The sequence below is a fragment of the Tamandua tetradactyla genome, chromosome 5 (assembly GCF_023851605.1).
Source record: "Tamandua tetradactyla isolate mTamTet1 chromosome 5, mTamTet1.pri, whole genome shotgun sequence".
NCBI classification, from domain to species: domain Eukaryota; kingdom Metazoa; phylum Chordata; class Mammalia; order Pilosa; family Myrmecophagidae; genus Tamandua; species Tamandua tetradactyla.
Genome location: NC_135331.1, coordinates 164,711,964 through 164,727,323, shown reverse-complemented (window position 1 = coordinate 164,727,323; position 15,360 = coordinate 164,711,964). Strand labels below are relative to the sequence as shown.

General features: G+C 39.1%; 1 protein-coding gene across 3 annotated transcripts in view; it reads right to left on the bottom strand.

Moving 5' to 3' along the window:
- Window positions 1–15,360, bottom strand: part of CRYBG1 (crystallin beta-gamma domain containing 1) — a 226,531-nt gene that overhangs the window by 17,422 nt on the left and 193,749 nt on the right. For all 3 annotated transcript variants that reach the window (XM_077162543.1, XM_077162544.1, XM_077162545.1), the window contains 5 exons: window positions 5,106–5,232; window positions 3,154–3,189; window positions 2,336–2,493; window positions 1,914–2,040; window positions 1,670–1,815 (listed from right to left, as the gene is read on the bottom strand). In XM_077162543.1, coding sequence (XP_077018658.1) covers window positions 1,670–1,815; window positions 1,914–2,040; window positions 2,336–2,493; window positions 3,154–3,189; window positions 5,106–5,232 — 594 coding nt within the window. The remainder of the gene's footprint in view (window positions 1–1,669; window positions 1,816–1,913; window positions 2,041–2,335; window positions 2,494–3,153; window positions 3,190–5,105; window positions 5,233–15,360) is intronic.

Here is a 15,360-nt window from a genome sequence, read left to right as displayed (position 1 = left end):
CACACCCACCAGGATGGCTATTATCTTTTACATGGAAGATAAGTACAGGTGAGGATGTAGAGAAATAGAAAACCTCATACATTACTAGGGGGAATGTAAAATGGTGCAGCCACTGTGGAAAACAGTTTGGTGATTTCCCATGAAGTTAAATATAGAACTACCCAATGACCCAGCAATCCCACTTCTACGCATATACCCACAAGAATTGAAAACAGGGACTCACAGATATTTGCACACCAATATTCACAGCAGCATTATTCACAACTGCCAAAAGGGGGAAGCAAACCAAGTATCTATCAACCAATAAATGGATAAACAAAATGTAGTATATACACGCAATGGAATACTATTCAGCCGTACAACGAATGAAGTGGTGATACATGCTACAGCATGGGTGAACCCTGAAAACATCATGTTGAGTATGATGAGCCAGGCACAAAAGGACCAATATTATGGATCTCAAGTGTATTATATAATTAGAATATGCAAATTTGTAGAGTCAGAAATCAGAATAGATTACCAGGGACAGGAACACAGCAGCTGGGTTCATGAGTGCACTTCCTGAAGGCTGCTCTCTGTCCCCGAGCTAATAGTGAGTTTACCACCCAGGGACTTAGCCAGGTGGCAGCGATGGTGGGGGATGGGGAGTTAATGATGAATTGTTATAGAGCTTCTGTTTGAGATGATGGAAAAGTTTTGGTGATGGATGGTGTTGATTGTAGCACAATATTGTGAATGTATGTACCACCACTGAATTATATCCTTGAAACTGGTTAAAATGATTAAATTTGGGTTATATATATACATTACCTAAATAAAAATTAAAATACCCCTCTCTGCCTGAAAATATACACCAGTGACCAGGTCGAGTTGGTCACTGTATTTTCCTTTTAAATTATTAACTTTAGAGGCAATCTAAATACCACAGAGCCACAACAACACTTGAGATGTCTTCTGCCATACCATAAGTTTTGTGGACAGCCAAAAAGGATTCTGAAATGTTGGTGTGGTAGTTAGATTCAGTTGTCAACTTGGCCAGGTGAAGGCACCTAGTTCTGTTGCTGTGGACATGAGCCAATGATACGTGAACCTCATCTGTTGCTGATTACATCTGCAGTCGGCTAGGAGGTGTGCCTGCTGCAATGAATGACATTTAACTTAATTGGCTGGTGCTTAAATGAGAGAGCACAACGAAGCACAGCCCAAGCAGCTCAGCATATCTCATCTCAGCACTCGCAGCTGAGCCCAGGCCTTTGGAGATGCAGAAAGAAATCACCCTGGGGAAAGTTGTTGGAACCCAGAGGCCTGGAGAGAAGGCCAGCAGAGACCACCCTATGCCTTCCCACGTAAGAAAGAACCTCAGTTGAAAGTTAGTTGCCTTTCCTCTGAAGAACTAATGAAATAAATCCCCTTTTATTAAAAGCCAATCCGTCTCTGGTGTGTTGCATTCCGGCGACTAACAAACTAGAACAGTTGGTATTCTGGAATAGGACCCAGTGGAAAGCAATTCCTGCTAAGAATGGAAGACCTGAAATTATTATGATGGTAGGTATTACATGATTAGAGTTTGGCTGCTGAGATATTTATTGAGTGCCTAGTCTATGTCAGAGACTCTCAAATCAAAGTGGGAAACCCATGGTTAAAAGCCACATTGAGGTATAGCACTTACACTCCACTCAGTACATTGATAGATTGCGTCTTCACTCCGTAGCCAGTCTCCTTTAAATTGGCAACAATTCCTAATACATCAATACTGGAACCTTTGGATCCAAAGTTTTTTTCACTGTACATTATCATATGAGCATTCGAAAAATCCTATTGGTGAAAATAAAAATTAAAAATCAATGGCTGTCCCTTTATTATTAAAAATAAAACAAACCCAAGTATTAGCCATTAGCTTTTCTTTAACTTACACCTAATATAGGTCGTAAAGACTGAATTTCTCCATCGTACCCTCCCCAGTCTTTCCAGTCCTTGTATTCTCCTTCTTCTAGCAAATACTGATGACCTGTAAATCCAGGTTTCTCATAAGCAACCCAACTGCAATAGAAAGAACATGAAGGAATAAATAGGGTTAAAATTTTTCCAACATAGTATCAGTTATAAAGTTAGACATGGACTCATGTATTACAATCACTGGAATTCTTTTCTGAAATTGAAGATTACAGAAAGGAATCCCCCAAGAAAGCAACCTAAGAAGCAAACTTCAGGAATTCTGTAAAAAGCATTAGTGTGTACAGGGTGTTTGTGTGTAGGTGGGGGGCGGGGGCAGGGGCTGTATACATAATATACTGATTCAAAAGACCCTCAGCAAGTAAAACTGTTGCCTACTTACATGCCTCTTAAAACCTTCATAGACCCCACTGAGGTAAATGGCAAACGATCATCTGCACTTGTTTCTTCTGTTTCGCCTCCTTCCAAGATAAAACTGTACAATTCTGCTTCTAGCTCCACACGTTTTCCTTCAAAGAAAGGCTTTTCATAAACAACTGCCTACAACAGAAATAAGGTATACCAGCAGTCTGTAAGAAGTTAAATATCTCAACAGCTAAACATTAACTCAGTCATTTGAAACCACTAATTTCTGGAACAAAAATTTTCTAATCATATTTTTTAAATTAACCAAACATCTTAGAATATAATGAAGCAACGAAGGCTTTTTTTTCCCCCCCGATGTGGTATGTCCTAATGCCAAGGTTCAAAAGACAGTTTCTAAATAATGGGTTTTCGTTCCATTATTGAGGATTTTGCTTAGGCAGAATTAAGGAACCAGAGGATTCTAAATATTCTAAAGTTGCTTTAAAAGTGAAACAAACTGTAGCATCAAAGTATGTGGCATAGATGTAGGAAACAGGACAAGAAAGAGCATTTTGGTAGGGGAAACTTGTCTCAAAAAGAAAATTATTTTTCCCGGCTAAGTGACAAACAGCAACAGGTCCTGCAAATCACACACACTTAGTACAGCAGCCATGGCTGCACACACTGCTAGTGATAACCACTGCCATTCACATTGTCTCCTGGCCAGCCGAAGGGACACCACACATAAATTGTAACTTCCTTGGGGCTACAATTCAAGGTTTACATGTGAAGTCACACAAGCATTATCTTCACGAAGATGGAATGGGGCAAAATTTTACATATATAATTGTTTACCTTTGGGTCCGTAGGGAATTCAACTTTACGGCCACCCTGAAAAGAAAAACAAAAAGTGAGTAAAACCATTTTTCACAGACACAGCCCCATCTTGTATTTCCAGGTGCAGTTTATGGTAAGCCATTGACCCTCACAGGATTAAGTTCCTGTTTGTTTTAATTGACAAGAGACAGCTTCGCAATCACCAGCACTGCAGGTGAAGACTGAGGAAGATGGTCCAGTGTGGATTCTCACACCGGTGGTTTAGATGCTAAATCTGCAGGTTACAGGCATTTTCTCACCCATCACGTTTCTGTTTTGTTTTATTGTTTGTTAACTCAAAATTTCCCACAAAAATCTGTACTTCTGGCTTCTCTTGAAAAACTATGCTAATACCTGATATTCTGGGACCCAAATTCTCAGAGACGGCATGATGAAACCTACGCTAGACCGTGGGCCTCCAGCCAGGGCGGGCTCCCGCATGCCAGCCTCCACCTTGCCCTCTGGGTTAACTTCCAGTTGGCCTCACTCATTTGTATGTTCTGCCTGGTCCCTGAAGGTGTTTGGTTTTGCAACCCATGGCCGACAAACCTGTTAACGTTCACGCACGTTCACAAAAGGACTGGGATCAGGTGTTGGAATAATTAGGTAAACTATTAAGTAAAATTAAAAACATCCCAAAGGACAGGTCTACGGGGGAGATATTTATAATAAAAAGGAGTTGTCGTTATTTCTAATCTCAAAACACTCATTAAAACAAACCAGATAAAAGGTACTATCATAAAAAATTCAACAGGTCAGCTAGAGTTAAAATATCAGCGGGAAAGTTAGAGGGAAGTTTTTCACTATCTTTACATCTTTAACAGCTTAAAAAAAATAAGTACAGTCAAAGATGCTCAAATGCACCAAATGAACTGTAATTAAAAAGGAATGTGACTGATTTTATCAAACCAGAGTTTATACAATCAAATAAGTAATCCACTTCAAAAGTCATCCTTTTCGAACATCTCAAATTAACAGTTTAATAAGTCATCATAAAAACCTGCTCTCAAAACTTGGGGCAATTTTTCATATTCATAATGCTAATAAAACTTCATTCTTTGAAAGAAGATTTAGTTTCTAAAAAAGACAAAATTGTTTGCATTCAGTCCAGTCAATGTGTGGGTATTTAACCACATGCTTTGGCAAGAGGGGTAAAATTAAGATAAGAATTTTCCTCTCCACTTTTAATTTGTCTCGAACTGACTATGGAGACAACTGCAAAGTGGTGTTTCAAAAACATGCTGGTAATAGAGTACCCTGCTCAGCCCTGGGGGGTCAGTTCCTTCTGTGCTTACAGCATGTAGAAGACAGACAAAAGACAATAAGAAGTAGAAGCAGCATGAGGCTCCTTTCTAAGCCAAACACTTGGGGAGCCAACACCCATTTGCACTCCCACCCCAGTTGCCCCCAAAATACTGGCCAGCACAGCGTGTCCCGATAACCCCAGCCGGGCACTCCTCTCCCAGGGTGCATTCTCTGACATCTTTCTCTCAACATCCTCTGATATCTCCCTCTAAAGAATCCTGCTCATTTTTTAAAAATCCAACTTAATTTATTGTGAAGCTTTCCTAATTCCTCTGCCACATCATCTACAAGTTGGGGTTCATTTATGTCTCCAGGAGGAAGGATTTGTGTTTTCAGAATTAGTTCATGTTCTTCCAGTATCAAACTCACACTGGGCTGAAACTTCGTGCACACATCTGCACACACATAAGGCTGAGGATGCTTTGGAAGCAAAGCACTTTGTCTTGGTCATTTTTCACCCACAGCATTTAACAAGTTTTTCAGTTTGGCAATAGGTCCCATTGATTAGGTATTTGTGTCTGTTTGTTTTAATTAGCTTTATTGCCTCACAGTCACATCCTGTGAATGATCATTGTCAAGCTAGGAAAGAATCATGGACCCCAAGAATACTGTTGTTCCATTTTTACCATTTTCAGAGGCCGCATGGATCCAATGTAGGCTTCTTCTGTATCCCAGAAGGATAAGTCAGGGTATTCACCAGGTTCAAGGATGAAAGGGACACCCTGAAATCCAGGTTCTTCATATATCAGCCACCTAAATAAGCAACAAAAGGGAAAGAAATGGTGACAATTCACCATTTATTTCATTTTTCTGCCTCTCCCCATTGACAAGAGAAAAAGAGCAGAAGATGTGACGGATCTGTATAACAGAATACACTTAGGTATTAGAATGAGAAGGAGGAATAAGGTATTATTTGCGCCTCCTCCTTTTCTTTTCTTCTTTTTTTTTTTTATAGGCCACATTTGAGCAACAAAAAAGGTTCTCTGGGGGTGACTCCTAGGCCTAATTTTAAGTAGGCTTAGCCTATCCTTTGCAGTAGGAAGATTGAGGACTTGGCCTATTGATTTGGTTGTCCTCACTTCTTGTAAAAATATCAGGCCTTCTTCAAATGGGGGGTTGAATTTTCCCCCTTTCCTGCCATTCCCCCAAGGGGACTTTGCAAATACTTTTTTATTCACTGTTCAAATCACGCCGGTATTTATCAGGGTATCACTCAGGACAAACCTACAAAATCACATTCCCTAATCAAGGTTCCATGTACAAATTAAAAAATGTGCATGAGAAAGAACAAAGGAAATGTCAATATTTCAGGGTGTTAAATATTGGTCATTCATATTTTAAAACTTTAACTTATGTGTGAGAATAAAGCAAAAAATATAAACAAAATTTATATTTTGACTAGTGTATTTCCTAATATAATTTATTTGAACAGTTTAATTGAACACCATAAGTACATGGAACCTCCTTTTCTTCTTGGCTGATTTTTCCCACTTCAACTTTATATTATTAATTGTTCCTACGTGTAAAAGTTTCTATTACTTCTAAGTAATAAAAATAGTTATCTGGTTGTGCTATGAATTTAGAGAGGCCCTAGGTAGAAAATCTTCAGTTTTGCTTCAAAAGGTTTAAACCTCACGTGTAACCAAAGAATGGGGTGTTCACCTAATCATTTGTTGCGGTGTTAAAAATTAATAACAGCTAACATTTATGTAGTGCTTATAAGGAATGCCACCCAGAATTTCATGTTATCCTCACAACAATGCTATGCGGAAGGAATATCATTGTCCCCGTTTTACAGATGAACTTGGGTAAATTAATTGCCCAAGACCACACAGCAGGAAGTACCAAAGGGCCAGGTGGCCTAACTTCGCTCCTAATCCTTTATTTTTATGGCAATTTTTCTAATTACAGACAGCTCCCTGAATTTAGTTCTCTGTTTTCACAATGAACTCAGGATCTTCACCCACGAGCGTGATTTGGGGTGTGGTGTTGCCCTAGGGGCTCTGAAGGTCAGTAGGGCTGCTTGCTCCCAGGCTGCAAAGCTTTTCCAGTACTTTGGCCTGATTTTTATGGCTTTTCATTACCCCACCCTTCTTATCAGGCTTGTCCAATGTTGTTCGGCTGTGGTCAGAGCTCCAGCAGCCCCGCCCTCCTCTAATGTGCTAGAAACAGGAAACCAAAAATCGTGCCTGTTAGAACTCGCGCTGAGGACTGCAGTCTTGTAAATGTCTGGGCTCCTGGGAGGGGTCTGGGAAGGTAGGGGTGCTGGAGAAGTAACTTTTACATAAGAGAAGTGTTTTCGTTTCCTTGGCTGCTCAAGCAAATATCATGCAATGGGCTGGCTTAAAAACTGAACTTTAACAGCTCAGTGTTCTGCGGTTAGGAAGAAAGTCCAAATCAAGGCATCATTTGGGCGATGCTCTCTCTTCAGAGCCTATGGTGTCCTGGGGCTGGCTGCTGGCGACACTGGTTCCTTAGCTTGTCCCATGGCAAGGTCCATGTCAGTGTCTCCTGGCCTCTTCCTTCTCTCCTGCTCAGCTTCTGGCTACTCTCTCTGTAGCTGTCTCTCTCTCATCTGTCTGAATTTCATTCCCTTTATCAAGGACTCCAGTAGGAGGATTAACACCCATCCTGACCAAGGTGAGGTGGGACACATCTTAACCCAAGTACCCTCATCCAAAGGTCCTACTTACAATGGGTTCACACCCACAGGAATGGATTAATTTAAATGTGTTCTTATGGGGTTCCTACAGCTCCAAACCACCACAAGAGTTGTTCCTGTATGTGTAAATTTAAACATACAGGATTCTGGTTGGTCACTTAGTCTCCAAATCTTTGTTCATGCAGCTCAGATGTCCTGCTTGTAGTACTGCACCATACTCCCCATGTATATAGAACATTAGGCCAAGAAAGCAAAATGGGTCTGGTTCTTCCCTCTTTGCTTTTCTCTTTTTCCCCCAATTTGGTCCAAGGGCACATTTTTTGGTAATGACTTCTGCTGAAGAGTCCTCTGGATAAATCATTAGCTTCTTACAACTGATCAAGTACACAACCAGAATCTTACTAAAGCTTTGCCAACACCCACAAAGAAAAAGAACTTTGGGAGGCTGTGGGTGAGGTATGGGTGGGGAATCAAAACTCACCTACAGAATAATAAGCGCGTGGCAGGGAAGGGGAGGAGGAGCAGGGGGAGGTGTGACGGGGAGGGAGCTTCTGAGATGTAGATAATGTTCTCTTTCCTGATCTGGGTGATGGTTGTATGTGTTTATCCACCTGGTGAAAATTCACTCGGCTTGTGCACATAAGATTTGTTGTGCTCCTTTGTGTATGGCTGTTATACTTCAATAAAAAATTTCAGAAAAAAGAGGCTTCTTTTAAAAATGCATTCCTATATCCCTAAACCTAAATCACAAAACAGAGGCCAAGGATGATGGGGTACCTTTAAACTTCCATACATTTAAAGCATGGCAATTAAGGACATATTGCATACTTTTTGGCACAATACATGTGAACTTTGTGCCACAACAGCAGTCTGTCATCAATGATATAAACTGGCTAACAAAGTCGGGGCCTTGAAGTCTGATTCCTCCACAAGTGAACAGGCTTCATTTTCATAAGCAGAAAAGCACATGGCTCATGAACAAACAATTCTGAGGTTCTGAAATCATGCTTACTAAAGCATCCTTTCCATGAGTCTTTCCTTCTATAATATGAGTTCTGAGATTTATTCATCTGAAACAAAAACTAACTTACTTTGAAGCATGTGATTTAGTCACATACCATTTATGGAAGGCAGGTAATTTCGGGTAAAGGGAACTTTATTTAAAAAAAAATAAGAAACTAAACACGTACACTGATACACTTGAAAAGAATGTTTTGTGGAGAGTACCTCCTCACTGAGTACTGAGGGACTGCTGGATAACTCAGACATTGAGGAATGCTGGGCGAACTCTGGAATTTAAAAACTCATATACGGAGAGCATACATGATTTATTTTCCCTCAATGCTATTCCAACAAGATACCTTATTCATGAGGCCCTTATGAGAGGGGAAAAAAAAAATCTTTGGGCAGTATTTTCCAGTTTCTAAATGTACTCTTTTTTCCCCATGTACTCAGGTAATGAGTTTTTGTCTGTATTATGAATAAACAGTATGATTATAGGATTTGAGCTTATTTTCTATCTCTAACAAACATACTAAGTGTTTACAAAAAGATGAATATTGAAGTAATTACTTTGCCTACTCATATATTTATTAAAAACATTTGTGTAATTACACTTTTAGAAATACCCTTTGAGTCACACAAGAAAAATTGGTCTTACATTGTTTGCTTGTTCTTAAACCAAAAACAGTATTTCCAGCTGGATCACATGCCTTCCTCCCCAAATATGACTGTACACAAATGCAGCCATTTACAGAAAAATCAAGGGGATATATTCAAAGGATTAAATATGAGTGTGTTGACTTCGAAAAAGGGTGAGGCTATGAATGTCAAGGAAGAGAAGGCACCTTTACAACACAGAGACACGGGAGGCACTGCTTTAACCACTTGGTGACCTGGTCACCTGTGTCACCTGACTGTGATGCAGCATAAAAACACTGTCCTGCCTATGTCAAGGGCCCTGCCCAAACTGTTCAGCCCAACTCTAATCATACCTCTAGACCTAACATCTTAAAATGCAGGGGACAGATGAACACGTTAGATCAGACCATGAGAAAACATGCAGAAAAATCCAGAATATGGCTCATTCTATTAATATAGCTGGCATAAATTCTTTAAAAAGTCAGTGGTATGGGAAATAAAAATGAAGGCACTATTGTGATTAAAAGAGATCAAACAGACAGAAAAAGCAAATGCATTTTATGAATCTTGATGGGGTCTTGGTTAAAATGAAAGAAAAAAATCCACAAAAGACATTCCTGAGACAACTGGGAAAGTATGATTATGGGTTATTTAGCTATCATCACAAGCTTATTGTTAATTTTCTTAGGTTTGATAACAATGGTAGCTATGCAGGAGAATGTCATTATAAGGAAATTTAGGCTGAAGTATTTAGGAACCAAGAATCATGATATTAGCAATTTATTTTCAAATGTTCAAGAAAAAAAGATAAATATGGCAAAATGTTAACTATTATTGGTTCTAAGTGGAGAGTATACGGATGCTCACTGAACTATACTATCTATTTTTGTGTATGTTTGAAAACTTTCATGATAAAAAATTGAGCTCTGGTAGGGTAAATTCCACAATAAAATACACACATGGAATATTATGTGGCAGTGAAAAAAGAAATGAAATACAGGTATATTCATGAATATGGGTAATCTTAGAAGTGATACAGGGTAAAAAGGACAAGTCACAGGGGGTTGATAATATAAAGTGGCAAAACCAAGACATTTTTAAAGGACACATATTATATGGTGAAACTGTATAAAGTAAGAGAATAAGAAAAACACAAAACTCAGGAGAGTGGTGACAAGTGGAGGAGACAAAAGCACAGTCACAGGGTAGGCTACGCAGGGCAGTGGGTAATGGTCTAGGTTGATGGGAGCATGGCGGTTTGTTTTTTTTATTAGACTTCATAACTCTCATATATATAGGCATATTCTGCTGTATATATCAAATATTTCATGATAAAAATTATCAGAGAATATTTGGTCATTAAAAAATAAAGTCCCTTGACTTGCCAAGCAGAACTGCTACATTCTAGTTCAGCTACTAACTGCACCAGAATTAACTCTAACTTTGGAAAAATGATCAAAGCGTGTCTTCTTGGTTAAATGATGGTGGTGGAGCAGATAATCTTAATGCAATCTCTGAGTAAAATTCTTTGCTTCTGTTTATTGAAAATACTAAAAACAAAACACATACACACACACACACAAAACCAGTATGCCCTCACCTCTGGAAGGATGATTACTACTATCAACCAGTTGCTTAACACGGAGGTTTAAAAACTAGTTACACTCTCCCAATCAAAATTACAGCAATGTTCCTGAAGAAAAGGAAAAGTCCTTCATCAAATTCATATGGAAGGGGCCAGATACACATCATACACTAGCCTGGAATGGACAGAAGGGCTGAGATCACAGCAAAGAACTTAAGTAAAGCCCCTGTGCTGGCATCACTCCCCAACTGGAATGACAGGCCCTTTTGGAGTCTCTCCTCAGTGGGAAAAAAGAAGCACTCTCTAATAGGAGCAAGAGACAGAGAGCTCAACCAATCTCCAATCGCAAATCTGATTAACATATTCAGAATACAAGCTGAATATAAGCTCTGATCACAGATAAATAAACAAAATAAATCCGGAGGTCTCTCCTTGGCAGAGAGGAGGCAGGGCTAATGGAAAAAACAACAGAGGCTTTTGGAGTTTGCTGAGCTCAGAATACTGGAAAAGGGCTGTGCCTTAAGAAAAGGGGCACAGAGAGTTAGGTACCAACTCCAGCTGTTAACTAGGGAACCTGGGGGTGGGGGCAAAGGGGTGTTGGGGACCAGCTCTGAAAAGGATTATCTTTTTTCTTTTACTACTTAGCAGTCATTAAAGAAAGTGACAGACATTCTTAGCTTTCAGGCAAGGGCAGACTTAAGGTGAAGGAGATAATTCCTTAAAGGGTGTATCTTCCCCAAGAAAATGTGGTGGGGGGGGGCAGGGCCTAGCACAAGTGGTGGCTCTCCTTCAGAGAATCCAGATACCAGGGGCTGGGATATCAGCAGCAGTTTCAACCTACAAAAAAGCAGAACTGAGCCTGTGTCAAGCACATTTTGGGTAGGGGGGAAAGGAGGTATGTTTGAGACACTTTCAAATTTTCCAACCTGCAGGGAACAGGGGGCTGAAGAACAGCTCCCCTTCCCCCAAAATGGGGTCAAGGCCAGTACAGGCAGTGACTGTTATTTAGAAAATCAGACCCCAGGAGGTGGACAACAGAAGCAGTTTAAGCCTGCCTTCTGCCACAGCCTCTGTTTCAACCACACCCCTGGTAAGGATGGGGTCTGCTGAGAATTAAAGGAAGCTTACTACTTTATACTGGTGGGGAATAGTAGGCTTACAAGTGCTATCTTCTGGGAAGGATAGTAAAAGCACAGAATCAAGAGAGGCCTCACAGGAAAAACTGGCACACTGATGGGTCTCATTCCTAGGGAAACTTGATGCTGATTCTACTGTCTTCCTAAGTCCTGGGGCTAGCTTGTCTAGGATAACCTGATTGGGATCCGTCTTATCTGGGGGCACCCTCCTCAAAAATATTTCCATATAAACAGGGCAAAAACCAGTAAAGCAACACCTGAAAAATTCTGATCACTTAAATGAAGTTATGCTAGAGGTCTAGAATAAGTTGAACTGAAAGTCAAAGAACAAAAAGAGAACAAAGCCAACCAACAAGAAAACCCTAGGTAAAAGACAGAAAATGGCCTCCAGAATGAAGTAATCAAGGAAATCAGATGTGTAGACGCCAGCAAAAAATCATAAGTCATACTAGGGAGCATGAAGATGTGGCCCAGACAAAGGAACAAACTAGCACTTCAAATAAGATATAAGAATTGAAACAACTAGTCAAGGATTTTCAAACAAATCTTCTAAATCAATTCAATGAGTTGAAGGAAAATGTGGCAAAAGAGATGAAGGATATAAAGAAGACACTGGGTGACAATAGAGAAGAACCTGAAAGGTTGAAAAAACAAATAACAGAACTTATGGGAAAGGCACAACAGAAGAGATAAAACACACAGTGGAGACATGTAAGAGCAGATTTTAAGAGGCAAAAGAAAGGATTAGTGAACTAGAGGATGGGACATCTGAAATCCTACACACAAAAGAACAAATAGGGCAAAGAATGGGAACTTATGAGCAGAATGTCAGGGAACTGAATGACAACATGAAGCACATGAATATACATGGTATGGGTGTCCCAGAAGGAGAAGAGAAGGGAAAAGGAGCAGAAAGAATAATGGAGGAAATAATCATTGAAAATTTCTCAACTCTTATGAAAGACATAAAATTACAGATCCAAGAAGCATAGTGTACCCCAAACAGAATAGATCCAAATAGACCAACACCAAAACACTTACTAATCAGACTGTCAAATGTAAAGGACAAAGAGAGAATTCTGACAGCAGTAAAAGTGACCCATTACATAACAAGGAAATTTCTATAAGACTTTATGAGGAAACCATGGAGATGAGAAGGCAGTGGTATGATATATTTGAGATACTGAAAGAGAAAAACTGTCAACCAAGAATTCTACATCTGGAAAAACTGTCCATCAAAAATGAAAGAGATTGATAAATCACATACCATACATTCATATATATTGTACCAAAGTTTTGGAGGCTCTGTTTTGGAAGAAAAAAAAATGAAGGAGAGTTTAAAATATTTAGATAAACAGACACTGAGAGGGTTTGTGAGCAGGAGACTTGCTCTATAAGAAATACTAAAGGGAGCACCACAGGTGAAAAGGAAAAGACAGGAGAGAGAGGTCTGGAGAAGAGTGTAGAACTGAAGATTATCAATATGGGTATAAAAAAGAAAAACAAAAGATATGACATATTAAATCCAAAAGACAAAATGGAAGAAAAAAGTACCACCTTTACACTAATAATACTAAATGCTAATGAATTAAACTCCCTAATCAAAAGACACAGACTGGTAGAATAGATTAAAAAACAGGACCCATCTATATGCTGTCTACAAGAGACTCACTTTAGACCCAAAGACAAAAACAGGTTGAAAGTGAAAGGTTGGAAAAGATTTTCACACTTATAGCAACTAGAAAAGAGCAGGAGTAGCTATACTAATATCAGACAAATTAGACTTCAAATATATAAGTATTGAAAGAGACAAAGAAGGGCATTATGTATTAATAAAAGGGATAATCCATCAAGAAGACATAGCAATCATAAATCTTTATGTACTGAGCTTGAGCGCCCCCAAATATATGAGGCAAACACTGACAACACTGAAGAGAGAAGTAAACACCTCTACAGTAACAGTTGGAGACTTCAATACACCACTCAATGTATACAACATTTAAACAGAGGATCAATAAAGAAACTGAGATCTTGAATAATATAATAAATGAACTAGGCTTAACAGATATCTACAGAACATTATAACTCCGCATCAGGATACAAATTTTTTCAAGTACTTATGGATCATTCTCCAGGATAGACCACATGTTGGGCCACAAAACAGGTCTTAATAAATTCTAAAAGACTGAAATTACACCAAATACTTTCTCAGATCATAAAGGAATAAAGCTGGAATTCAATAACAGGCTGAAGGCTAGAAAATTCACAAATATATGGAGGCTGAACAACACACTCTTAAACAACCAGGGGATTAAGGAAGAAATTACAGGAGAAATCAGTAAACATCTCAAGGCAAATGAAAATGAGAACACAACATATCAAAACTTATGGGATGTGGCAAAGTCAGTGCTGAGGGAAATTTATTGCCCTAAACACCTATATTAAAAGAGATGAAAGAGCAGAAATAGGGAAATTAACTGCTCACCTGGAGGAGCCAGAGAAAGAACAACAAATTAAACCAAAAGCAAAGAAAAGGAAAGAACACACAGAGCAGAAATAAATGAAATTGAGAACCTGAAGACAATAGAGAATCAACAAAACTAGAAGTTGGTTATGCCAGTTTGAAAGGATGTATGTACCCTAGAATAGCCATGTTTTAATCCTAATCCCATTTTGTAAAGGCAGCCATTTCTTCCTAATCCCTATCAGTACTGTATGTTGGAAACTTGAATTAGATCATCTCCCTGGAGATGTGACTCAATCAAGAGTGGTTATTAAGCTGGATTAGGTGGAGATGCGTCTCCACCTATTCCAGGTGGGTCTTGATTACTTTACTAGAATTCTATAAAAGAGGAAACATTTTGGAAAAAGGAGGAGATTCAGAGAGAGCAGAGAAGAATGACAGAATCATGAAGCAGAGTCTATCAGCTGGTGACTTTTGGAGATGAAGAAGGAAAACACCTCCCAGGGAGCTGGAGAGGAAGCTAGCAGATGATGCAGTGTTTGTCATGTCCCCTTCCAGCTAAGAGAGAAACCCTGAACTTCATCGGCCTTGAATCAAGGTATCTTTCCCTGAATGCCTTAAAGTGGACAGTTCTATAGAAACTTGTTTTAATTGGGACATTTTCTCAGCCTTAGAACTGTAAACTAGCAACTTATTAAATTCCCCTTTTAAAAAGCCATCCTGTTCCTGGTATATTGCATTCTGGCAGCTAGCAAACTAGAACACTGGTTCCTCGAGAAAATCAATAAGATCGATGGACCCTTAGCTAGACTAACAAAGAAAAAATGAGGTAGGATGTAAATAAATAAAATCAGAAATGGGAGGGGGGACATAACTATTGACCCCACAGAAATAAAAGAGATAATGAGAGGATACAACGAACAACTATATTCTAACAAACTAGACAACTTAGATGGAATGGACAACTTCCCAGAAAGGCATGAACAACCAACACTGACTCGAGAAGAAATGGAAGGCCTCAACAAACCAATCACAAAAGAGCTTAAATCAGTCATTGAAGAACTCCCAAAAAGGAAAAGCCCAGGACCAGATGGCTTCACATGTGAATTCTACCAAGCATTCAAGAAAGAATTAGTACCAATCCTCTTCAAACTCTTCAAAAAATTGAAGATGAGGGAAAGTTACCTAACACATTCTATGAAGCCAACATCACCCTAATATCAAAGCCAGACAAAGGTACTAAAATAAAGAAAATTACAGACCAATCTCTTTAACGAATATAAATGCAAAACTCAATGAAATACTTACAAACAGAATCCAGCACATTAAAAGAATTATACACCATGACCAAAGGCTTTTATTCCAGGTATACAAGGATGGTTCAATGCAAGAA